General features: G+C 39.8%; 1 protein-coding gene across 1 annotated transcript in view; it reads left to right on the plus strand.

Annotated features, from left to right (window-relative positions):
• mrvi1 (murine retrovirus integration site 1 homolog) overlaps positions 1-11293 on the plus strand; it is a 30589-nt gene extending 19296 nt beyond the window's left edge. Inside the window, exons 17-34 of the mRNA XM_054617243.1 lie at positions 68-129; positions 750-914; positions 1190-1267; positions 1390-1439; positions 1626-1682; positions 2200-2655; positions 2785-2863; positions 3627-3747; positions 3908-3938; positions 5316-5456; positions 5654-5785; positions 6603-6756; positions 7090-7139; positions 7701-7835; positions 8320-8381; positions 9042-9164; positions 9421-9549; positions 10377-11293. Of these exons, the coding sequence (XP_054473218.1) occupies positions 68-129; positions 750-914; positions 1190-1267; positions 1390-1439; positions 1626-1682; positions 2200-2655; positions 2785-2863; positions 3627-3747; positions 3908-3938; positions 5316-5456; positions 5654-5785; positions 6603-6756; positions 7090-7139; positions 7701-7835; positions 8320-8381; positions 9042-9164; positions 9421-9549; positions 10377-10539 (2188 nt within the window). The 3' untranslated portion in view covers positions 10540-11293. The remainder of the gene's footprint in view (positions 1-67; positions 130-749; positions 915-1189; positions 1268-1389; positions 1440-1625; positions 1683-2199; positions 2656-2784; positions 2864-3626; positions 3748-3907; positions 3939-5315; positions 5457-5653; positions 5786-6602; positions 6757-7089; positions 7140-7700; positions 7836-8319; positions 8382-9041; positions 9165-9420; positions 9550-10376) is intronic.
• Positions 11294-11660: the final 367 nt, after the last annotated feature.

The raw sequence follows: 11660 nt of genomic DNA on the forward strand, positions 1-11660 counted from the left end.
CTTTTTTTTTTTTTTTACTGTAAACAAGGAGAATGTGTCTGTATCGTTTCTGTTTCCTCTCTCTCAGGCCACACAGTCCCAGAGCTCGCCTGGCCAGAAACTCCTCTGGAGGACCCATCACCACTGTCGGTGGGTAAACCCTGTATACAAACACACACACACACACACACACACACATGCACAAACACACACTGCAGCTGCAATTATCTAAAGATAGCAAAAACACTGTGAGAGCTATTCTGATGTTATCATTGGCAACATATGCGTTAGTCCAGCACCAAATTGAAGTCACTGTTTTTAAGTAGACATTTCTAACTTTGTTGAAAGATCTGTCTTACCAAGGATGAATAAAACCAAAATAATTTGAAGAAGCTTCACCAAACTTAGACTAAGTTTGGTCATTGGTGTCCTGAGAGATGATTCTGTCTGTGTGTCCTCCCACATGCCTGAGAGCCTTTTGCAGCTTTGATTACTTTAGATGTTTAGCTTGTTGCCCTTTTCTGAAGAGAGATAAAAACATCCCTGACTTGGCCGAAACTCATCACCTGATTTATTGGCTCACATCACATCTGTGAATTATTCCTTAGCATTAGACTTTATACTGAGAAATATCCTCTTCAAATCTAAAAGCACTCACAGACCTTGTTATCTTCTTATCCCCAAAGAAAAGTTGACAAACAAACAACCACAAAACAAAAGTGTGCTTGTGCATGTGTGTCCGTGTTGCATATGTGTATTCTGTTTCTCAGACAGCACAGGTAATGTGATCGACCTGGTGAAAGATCAGCTGCCGGAGCTGCAGCTCTCTGATGAGGATCGACAGAAGAACCTGGAGCTGCTCCAACAGGCCAAGAAGGTCAGCGACCGTTTCCTGACACGCCGTGGCCGCCGCTCCCTCACTGACTCACCCACAGGTAGTGAATACACACACAAACAGACACACACACACACACACACACACACACACACACACACACACACACACACACACACACACACACACACACACACACACAGATATACACACAGTACATAGCAGCTCATTTGAACTGTTGTCTTTGGTGGGTTTAACTTTGTTTTTCAATATTTTTTCGGCAACTCATTTACCTATAGGTAAAAAGGTTTGTGTCTCACAATGAACTGAATATTCATGCGTTTGATTCACGAATGTTTTTTTTTTTTCCCACAGGTCTTTCTCCTACTCCAACTCCGTCATCCTCACCGTGTTCGTCTAGAAGCAGCTCACTGATTGTTGTTCCTCAAACTGGTATTGCACTATTAAAAACAACTATTTCTGATTTATTTAACTTTTCTACCTTATTTTTCTATAACATTTTGTCCATTGGACTTTGCAAGAATTATATTTTTGGTTATTTTCTGCTGTTTCAGCTGGAGGACCCACAGAGGCAACCTATGTCAACTCACAGTTGGTTGGGCAGGTAAAGAAATGATTGTTATTAAAAACTCACGATGGTGTGAGTTGTAATGCAGATATTTTGGACCCATGCTCATTTTCCCTTATTAAAACTGTCAGAGTTCATTTTATTTCCATTTGCTGTGTTTTAAAATGATCAAATTCCTATTTGTTAACATGAGAAAATTTGCTATGTTGTCGTCTCTTGCAGCATCTGGAAATTCCTTCAGTGCGAGATCAGTCTGACCTGACGACACAGGATCAAGAGGTCCGATTAACAGATTCACATGCTTTTTATTTTTATTAACACAGATATTACAAACTTGATATGCTCTAGTGCACATCTGATAGAGGTTTGTAGAATATTTAAGTCATGCAAAAGAACAAGAGTCTACTCCCACACACTTTAAAAATGAAAGAACATCTTAATACTTTAGCCAAAGGTTGTAAAAATGTTTACTGACTTCTTTTTTGATTGCTTGATTTGTTGTCCCTAAAGAGGTTTTTAATCATGCTAGAAGGGGCGTAGCTCGCTAAGGATGGCATTGTCAGTGAGTGTAACACACTGGTCCAGACAGAAATGTCACAGCCACAGCGATTGCAATGAAATAGTGTACAGACATTCTTGCTTCCCAGATGAACTCCTCATGACTTTGATCCTCTCAAAAGTTTCACTAATCCCAAGAAATGTCTCAGCATCTACAAGCTGAAGTTGCAGAAAAGGGTTATTAACACAATATGAACGCTAAATGTATTAATAATAGCTATTATCTTGCTAACCTCAGGGAAAGAGACTGTTGGTGGACTGGAGGCCCACTGAGAAGAGGAAAGTGTCCTCTGGGACTCTAACACCCCGTTTTGCTGTTCAGAAGGAGAACTGTGATCCTGCTGTACCGAAAAGTCCACCAGCAGTCGGTAAAGCAGATGAGGGATCTGGTCCAGGTCGAAACCCCAACCAGGCCCCGGCCACAGGGGTGGCCAAGCCCGTCCCTCGACCCCCTACTCAACAGGCCCCCTGTACAGCAGAGATCAAGACCATTGGGGCCTTCCCTCCACTAATGAGGGCTGTTTCCTGGGATGCTGTTGGCACCCTCAATTCTAGAAATGGCGCCCCAAGTTTTCCTCCTACAGCGGAGGATACCCTCTCAGAAAAACCCAGGGATGCTGCCTTTAAGTCCTCAGGGTACAAGGACCTCCCCGCACAGCAGGGAGGTGTTCAGAAACTGTCTAAATTCAGAGAGGTAAAGAATCGGTTCAGAAGATTACGTGTTACTGTCGTTACTACTTGATTTTGTAGTCAAATCCCACTCTGTGAAATGTTGTGTAAATGCTTTGTTCGTGTGTTCGTGTGTTTGCTTTTGTTTATACAGGAGCACAAGCTGATGCGTAACCAAAGCATAGTGGGATCCAAGTTACCGGACTTGAGTGAAGCTGCTGAACAGGAAAGAGGTAACAGTCCTTGTTTTCCCTCTTGTCCATGTAAGACAGAAAGTACTTTCAGTGCATTCAGCAATGTCGCCAAGGGTGTGCACTTCCTGAATCTCAGGGAAAATCTGTTCCAGTCATCAAATGATGATGATCTGTTCTTGTTTTTTTCCCTCTGTGCCACCCGTTTACTGGCAACCTCATAACAGATAAATAAATGCTGTTTGCATTTTCTATCAGCAGATGGCATGATTGTTAAAGTATGTGAGCCAGAGATCTGCCTGAGGAGGATGAAATTAGATGATTTTATGTAATTTGTGCGTTTTGGAGAGAGACAGCGCTTTAGACTTGGGAAATATGTCACAACAATTTGGACTTGAGACTTTACTTCCACTCCCCTGCTGTAATACTTGACATAGTTGAGACTTGACAGGCTTGACATTTGACTTGCCATTTGAGAAAACCAATCAAACCCAAAGTCACAAGGTTTGACTTATTAACTATCAACTTATCTTTGAAGGAAACTGTACAAATGTCTCTTTTACAGGTTACAGGGACAATGACATGTTTGAAAGAAAAAATAACACCTTCTTTTACAAAAGAGAATTGGAATTTGAAAGAAGTGAAGAAATGCTACATTTCAGGATACATTATTGTCCTGTTGTTGCCACTTTTGGGTTTTTTATGTAGACTTTCAAAAATGCACTGAGTCTTGATTTTAAATCAGTCTCAAATGGAAAAAGACCAGGTAATTTGTGGACTGAATTATTCAACAATGTGTCTGCAGGAGCTCCATCTTCTCCAAACTCATACAGTAGTGAGGAGGCAAAGGAGAAGTGCGACTCCATGCCAAACATTTCAGATGTGATGCTGAGAAAACTCAAACTCCACCGAGGTCTACCAGGCTGGTTTGTAACAACTGCTGCTTAAGTTAACTTTAACCTTTTACCTTGTTTGTCCTGTCTAATCGCTAAAAAATAACGCATCTTACATTTTCATTTTACTGTGTACAAGTACTGTATTTACATTACTCACCATACTAATAGTTCCTCTTTGATTTCATTCCAGTGCGCCCCCTCTCACTGAAAAAGAAGTGGAGGTTGGTATTTGATCTGATCAGGTTTTTGGGGGTTTCTCACACAGTATTTATGCTAAAAATAAAGCTACCAAGTCACAAAACATCATATTTGTAATCTTTCATGATGAGGAATTGAACATTATCCTATATAACGAGATATAACATCTTAATTTGTGCGTTTTTGAGGTGCTGGTAGGTGTATTTTGTTAGCTTTGGACACCCCCATTTCCAGTATTTAGAGTGGTATCAATCTTCTCATCTAACTCTCTGCAGGAGAACAGAAAATTGTATTTCCCAACATTTTTAACTATTCCTTTAATAATTGAACATTTTTAAATCACTTTGGTAGCCTGTTTAAGCCTGAATAGTAGTAAGAGACTCGCTTTATTTGAACATACATTTACTACTTAAAAACAACCTAATATGCTATATAGCAAACGAAAACAGTTATAAAACTAGACTTTGCCTCATACCATTGTCCACTCCCCAAAAGAAAATATATTCAATTTAGTATTCTCATTCTAATTTCCACCCTCAAAACGCTCCACAGTAATTAACTGTAATGAGTCTTCATACAATGGGTCATAAAATTGACTGCCAACAGTAATCTGTTCACTTTGAGCAGTGAATTGTGCTCAAACACTGTTTCAAACAGAGCAATCCGGTCTTTTGTTCCACTAACTGCTGAACATTTGCCATGCATTGCCCATTGTTCATAATAATCAGTTTTGTAACCAAAGTTGTTAATTACATTTTCGCAAAAGTTGGCTGCCTGAGTTTGACGGTGTTTTGTCAACAGGAAAGTGTTTTTCTGTTCCTGATCAGAACCGAAGAGAAACTTGAGTTATTTCCTGTGGAGAAATATGCAAACATTAGTGACGCTGTCGGCCTCGGGCTGCAGCCCGTCTCGCTTTTCCCACTGGGATGCGTCTGGATCAGGACAGTCAAAGGTCATATATTTCCTCCCAGTCGTGGCCCATGTATGTTGGAAAACTGTGCAGACTTGCTTTGATCAACTCAGCAAAACATTAAGAGGTCAAATGTCAGAATCACAGTTTGTTCCCCATGCTTGCCTCATGGCTGCTCGGTTCTCCCTCACACGTCAACCAATAAAAATGCATTAGTATTACACAAACAACCGCACTCATTTAGCCTGTGTGTGTGTGTGTGTGTGTGTGTGTGTGTGTGTGTGTGTGTGTGTGTGTGTGTGTGTGTGTGTGTGTGTGTGTGTGTGTGTGTGTGTGTGTGTGTGTGTGTGTGTGTGTGTGTGTGTGTGTGTGCTGCACTGTGGGAGAGTTTTCTATGGATTCCTCTGGGTTTGCATGTTGCCATCACCAGCATGTTCATATGTATTTAATGTGCCATTCGGAGTGTTATATTGTAGTAACTTCCCCACAGAATGCATTTGTCCAGCTGTCACTGGCATATCGAAATGACAACTACACTCTGGAGATGAGGCTCAAACAGGCAGAGAGGGAGAGGAACTTGACTGAGGAAGACACCGAAAAAGAACTGGAAGAGTTCAAAGGAGCCCTGAAGGTCAGCCCTCGAATACAGCAGACAGTAAATTGACTAGAAAAGAAGAATTCCCTCTGGCTCTTTAGATCTGTTTAATGTTTCCTGGAAATGTCCCACAGTAAATATTTATCTTGCCTGAGTCCAATCCCAGGTACAGAAGAGAACATTGATGTTTTCCTAAGAAAGTTGTCACAAGGTGTTGTTGTGTTTTTGTGCAGATGACTTCACCACAGTGGCAGAACTTGGAGCAGCGTGAGGCCTACCAGCGCCTCATAGAGACAGTAGCAGTGCTGCACCGGCTGGCCACGCGGCTCTCCAGCAGATCAGAGATCGTCGGAGCAGTTCGACAGGTGCAGTTAAACAAACACGTTCAGAAGAAAATGCAAGCCGAGGAATTTCAGGACAGATAAAGGGAATGCTGCATTGTGTAAATATACAGTACATATTTTTGTTTAAAAGATGCTGTCTTTTTCAGAATGTCTCTGGGCCACTGGGATGCTTGTTTTTCTTTTCTTGTCAGCCACATTTATATATTCTATTCTTTGTGGTTATTGCAAATAATAACTTGGATGTGTGATAACCACTTACTGTAGGAAAAGGCAAATATATGAAGCAGGATTTGTTATAACTATAAGGCCTTTTCCACAAGGTATTTCTCTCCATGAGCTATGTGCATATTTTAACATCTATTTTGTTTTACAAACAATTTTGCTCAATGGTTAGGTCTCACTGCTCTTTTCAACCCTATTCCAAAAAGTTGTCAGCAGCTTTGATAAAAAACCTAATAAACCTTCTGTACGCTACCTGCCCAGCACCAAACAGCTGACAGACAATTTAGCAACTCCAGGTGTAGAAAGTTGAACAGAAAAAGACGGTTATTATAAGTTAAATAATGAGAATAAATCAGTAGATATTGGACTTATATTTATCAGGTGGCCAACAACACAAAGTTCATGGAAAGATATATTTCTATGTGTGATGGTTGCATTAGTTGGCAGTTACTTTGTTAAGTAGGTCAAATTTGACCTTGTTTTGATTCTATTATTTCTTACAGCTCCTATCACAAAGAGTAATTTGTTCAGTCTCTCTTCTAAAAGGTTTAACATTTCTCATGGTCTGTGCTCATATATTTTCTTGCAGTACTGACTGATTTTCTTTGTGCAACAGGAGAAACGTATGAACAAGGCCACCGAGGTCATGATGCAATATGTGGAAAACCTGAAGAGGACGTATGAGAAGGACCACGCAGAGCTGATGGAGTTTAAGAAGCTGGCCAACCAGAATTCAAATCGCACTTACGGAGGGTCCATAGACACTGGAGGTAAGACTGTGCTAGTGACCACATTCAGATCAAGCAGAGTCAAACACAGAAACATTACAACTTTTCTCTGCAAATTGTTTCATGCTTGTAAATGGAAAATATTTGTAACTTTATTTATCCAGAGACGTTTTGATGAAGCATATTACCTTTTTTAGCATCATTGCTGCTTTTCCCTGCAAAAGTATTTTCACCAGGGACTTTCCACTGTATCTTGAGTATCTTAATACTGTCTTACTGAGCATCTTCACTGCAGCTTTGGCAACAATACCAGCGTGAAATTATTAGTTTCTGTGCTCATGTAATGCTGTATTCTGTGTGTCTTTGTATGTAAAGATGATGGAGTTCCACGGCCGTCAAGATCAATGTCCCTCACCCTGGGAAAGGTAAGTGCTTCAGTTTTTTTGTGTTTTCTAGTGCTGAAACAATTAGTCTATAAATTAACAGAAAATTGTCAATCTTAAAGTCATATATTAAGCACATTCTTTGATTCCAGCTTCTCAAATGAGTAGATTTGCTGCGTTTCATATTGTGTTAAATTGAATGTTTGGACTATTAGTCAGTAAGGTTTTTTTGTTATTTGTGAATATCTTGTAATAAAACTATGATTCAAGCTACCAGCTCTATTACGCTGTATTTAGAGCTAAATGTTAATGTCAGCATGCTAACATGTTGATGCTAAGCAGTTATACTGTTTACAATGTTCACCATCTTTGTTGAGCTTGTTAGCATGCTAACATTTGCTAATTATCATTAAAAGTGTCAAAATGTCCTGTTTTATAAGTTATTTTATGTTTCTTATTTTGAAATAATGTCTCTTCTTTAGGTGACAACATTGAGTCTTTGTAGTTGTAGTTTATGTTAAAGCAAAAAAGTGTTACATCCCTAAATTCTCACCTTCAGTCCTTACCACTGGTACATGTACTGTCTCCTTTCACCCTTACTAGGCTCTGCCCAGACGTAGGGTGAGCGTAGCAGTGGTGCCTAAATTCAACCTCCTGAACATCCCAGGTCAGACCCCAGCCACAGCCGGCCCAGGCCCCAACGTGGGACCAACAGCCGGTGCTGCTCTTCCTGTCCTGGTAGGTCGTCCTGTCCTGTTGTGTCCTGTCCTGTCGGGAACTGATGGGAAATTACATATCAAGCATTTAATGTTGTGACACCCACTTTGTCCGATTAACTGCTGAGTCATAGTTTTGTACAATGTGTACGTACTTAGTTATAAATTGTCAGTGGTGGCAAGTAACTTGATATATTCACTCAAGTACTGTACTTAAGTACAAATTTAAGATTCTTGTACTTAACGCAGTATTTTCAAAGTATGCTGCTTTATAGTTAGTCCACTGCTCTCAAAGGGAAATACTGAAATGTTAGAAATGTTAGAAGAAAAAAAGATCTAGTCTATTTGGGGTTTTTGTCCTAACGTTTCAGATGTCTCTGAGTTGTTACCAGTCCCCCTCAAGAGGCATTTCCCCCTCTTAACTTCTATTGTGGTTTCTGTTTATTGTGTATTATTGTAAGACAGCAATAATTATCTTCCACAATATTCAACATTCTCCTCTCTAGTGTGAAGCGAACGATGCGAAAGGCAACGCTCCCACAGAGGCGTCACAACCAGCAGCAGAATGGTATGTTTCATGTCATCACGTTTTCCTGCACACACATAAAGACATGAATGCATACAGTGTGTACACATACCATTGCATGATTCCCAAGGTCCCCATATAGTCCTGAAACAATGGGCCATGACAAGCCTGAACTTGTAATCATTCTTATCAAAAGCATTCGGTGTTGCAGTGGGACCTTGTCTTGTTTGTGTGACCTTCAGGATGTGTTTTACGGTGCAGAGAAAAGCCCCAGTGGGTTAGAAAAAAATCCTGACAGCATAAAAAATAATCAAACCCTGATGCAGTTGATGGATATGCTTTCCTGGGTTGTAATCTAAACATTTGTGCAAAGAGTTTGACAAAGTCCAGGCACAAGGCTTCAATCCTGTCCTGGTTGTAAAGAGAGCCTGAGTGGAGCTCTCGAGTGTCTAGATGTTCTGCGAGGAGACAAGAATAGCAATAACAAATGTGCAAAGTGCCAGCTCATTTTTCTTTCTGTTCTGGCCTGTGATCGTGTCTGTATTGCACACAACCTCTCCAGTGCTGCAGGTTGTCCGTTATAAAACAAGGCCACGGTGTTATGATGGAACCTACATGTGCATTCCTCTCTGTTTTATAACCTCTGCTGTGATGGTGGTGGTGTCCAAGGCTGATTGTTCTTTCCCATCTGAAACAATGCAGTGGAAAGAGTGTGTCGGAGCAGGAAAGTCTGCCAGCCAAGCCTCCAGTCAACTTAGAAGAGATGAGAGCAGAGATCAGAGCCGAGCTCAAGGCGAAGATCGAGGAGGAGTCATATAATAAAGGGTGAGGCCATCTCTCCTCATCCTTAACTACACACAAACACACTCCGTATGATGACATTGTTGTTTCCTATCGTAAATCAGTACATTTATGTGACTCATCTGTTAAGTTGTTCTTGTTTTGCAGTTGATTATAATGTTTAGTATACAGAGACTTTAAATAAATTAAACATTATTTGTTACTACCTGTTGATAGGAAGTAAATATTAATACAGTATATCCTAAGATGTTGCTGGCTAATTTGAACATTTCAAATGCAGCTTCCAAGAAGGCCTGAAGCAAAGTAAAGTGCTCCAAGAGGAGAAGCAGGAAGAGGAAGACTCTGCAGAGAAATTGCTGGAATCGAAAAATAAGGATGAGGAGAGCGGAAAGAAGAGAAGGACGAGCAGGTAAACTGAACCTGGTGCTTTAAAAAGGAAATAGATTTTCAGCTTGTTGTTCTTTGATGGTACTGACATAAGCATACCAAAATTACTACTAAGTTCAATTCAAAATGCAAAAACTAAAAATGAACCTGAAGCCCATCTACATCATGAGAGAAAATCTCAATAAGACCTGTCTCAATGTGGAACATCTCAAACTTTCAGTTTGCTGCATTACATTAAATAAAATACATCAAGAGCTTCTTCTTACAGAACTAATTTGACTGCACACATTTTAAGAGGTAGAAATTCACATCAGCATTTACCAACCATCCAACTTTTAAGATATATTTAGTTATTTTGCAAAGGTTTTAGCCACTCGCAGAAAGCTGGATGTTCATTTGTCCAGATAAAAACATCCTAAAATTATTTGTATTCTGTTGGTAAATAAAAGTTATTAATAATGTTGGCGATCAATTGACCCTACGTTAAGTCCCGCCCCTTGAACGCAGACTGGCTTATCATAGCATGAGAAAAAAAGATAATTTCTGTTAAGGGACCAAACGTGTTTTCAATGCTGAATCAGTTTGACATCCTGGATATATCCTTCAAACTCATATTGAAGACCCTTCTGTCTGCTTCTCTCTGAAGTCGCGTTTTCTTTTTTCCATAAATAAAATCATCTTTCTTCGAGAAGTGCAGTTAGTGACAGTGTGGGCTCCATGGTAGCTCTGACAGCTTGACGGAGTAGCAGCGGGGGGCGTGGCTTAGCGAAGGGTCGATTAAACATGTCTAAACAGTTGACAGCAATGAACATATCAGATATGTAATGTATGAGGTCATTATCTCCACAGGAGGATGGAGGAGGTCCTGGTTCTACTTGGTCGGTTTTGTCCCAAGATTCCCTTTAGTCGAAGACTTCTCTGGATCGCCCTGACACTGTTTGTGGTGATGTGTGTGGTTATCAGTATTTTTACATTCTTCAGCGACTACTACAACAGACGAGAGGACACGTAAGCAGGGACGGACTTTTGTGCGAGGCGAGATGAAGATTTTTGGACTAAGTGTAGGAGAACAACCAAAGTACAGAATAACTGAGGCAGTCGTCCTCTGTCTCTGACAGTTTACCATATCACCGCACACGGACTCACTTGAATCCATGACCCTGACTCTTGAGGGCCGAAGATGTTTTGGGAGGCTTTACGGATAATGTTGCCTTTGTTATAGTTAACAGTTCATTTTTATTAAGTTATAATTTTGTTTGGATTGAAAAAAATATTGTTTGCTGCTGTGAGAAAAAAAAGATTCTGTTTAGGGACCAATTATATGGTGTGATGTAGTGCAGATATATATATACATTTTCCATTAAATGCTGCGGTAGAAAAAGTGTATATTTATCTACACTGTAATGTAAAATTATAATCTCTCAGGTCCAATAGAAAATAAAGCCCCTTTGAGATTTAACTAATATTTAAAGATATAGAATATAAAGGAATGTTTTGTTTTATTTCTTTAATGTGTATTTAAATACTTTCAAATATAAGCACATTCCAAAGTAGTTCCTTGAGTGCAATATTTTGCAGTTGATGGTTCTTGTTTGTGCCATATTGGATTGTGTCTTCAGAGCACTGACAGATTTCTTCTTGTATAAGAGCACTGATTAGATGGAATGAGGCTTATCTTTATCTTCTTTGCATATGTGTGCCTTCTTTGTTGTTTATTCTTTGTGGATTTGAGGATCTGCCACTTCACCTTTAAATAAAGGTGCCTGAAAAGATGTTGCAGTCGTTTCTATTCAGAAATATAAGATTCTACCAAAGCTGATTGGTGTTATATTATCTCTTCTAACATGCTAACATCTAACACATTTTTTTACCAATTTGGGGCAGTGGAAACAAGTTATAAACACATCATCTACACATCCTTTAGAATGAAAAGGCTGAGCTTGTTGCTTAAATATACACATCCAGCAGCTATGGGGCATCATTATTATTCATTTGGAGTTTAGTTTCTGGCCTCCTGGTGAATTTAAGTCTAATATTTGCTCTCTTAAAGCTCTGTTTTTGGTCACCACCAGCTCCTGAGTTGTAAATACAATAAGTAAATGTAGCTAAGCTAATCAACTGCTGGCTGTAACT

This window comes from Anoplopoma fimbria, chromosome 2, assembly GCF_027596085.1.
Source record: "Anoplopoma fimbria isolate UVic2021 breed Golden Eagle Sablefish chromosome 2, Afim_UVic_2022, whole genome shotgun sequence".
Classification (NCBI taxonomy): domain Eukaryota; kingdom Metazoa; phylum Chordata; class Actinopteri; order Perciformes; family Anoplopomatidae; genus Anoplopoma; species Anoplopoma fimbria.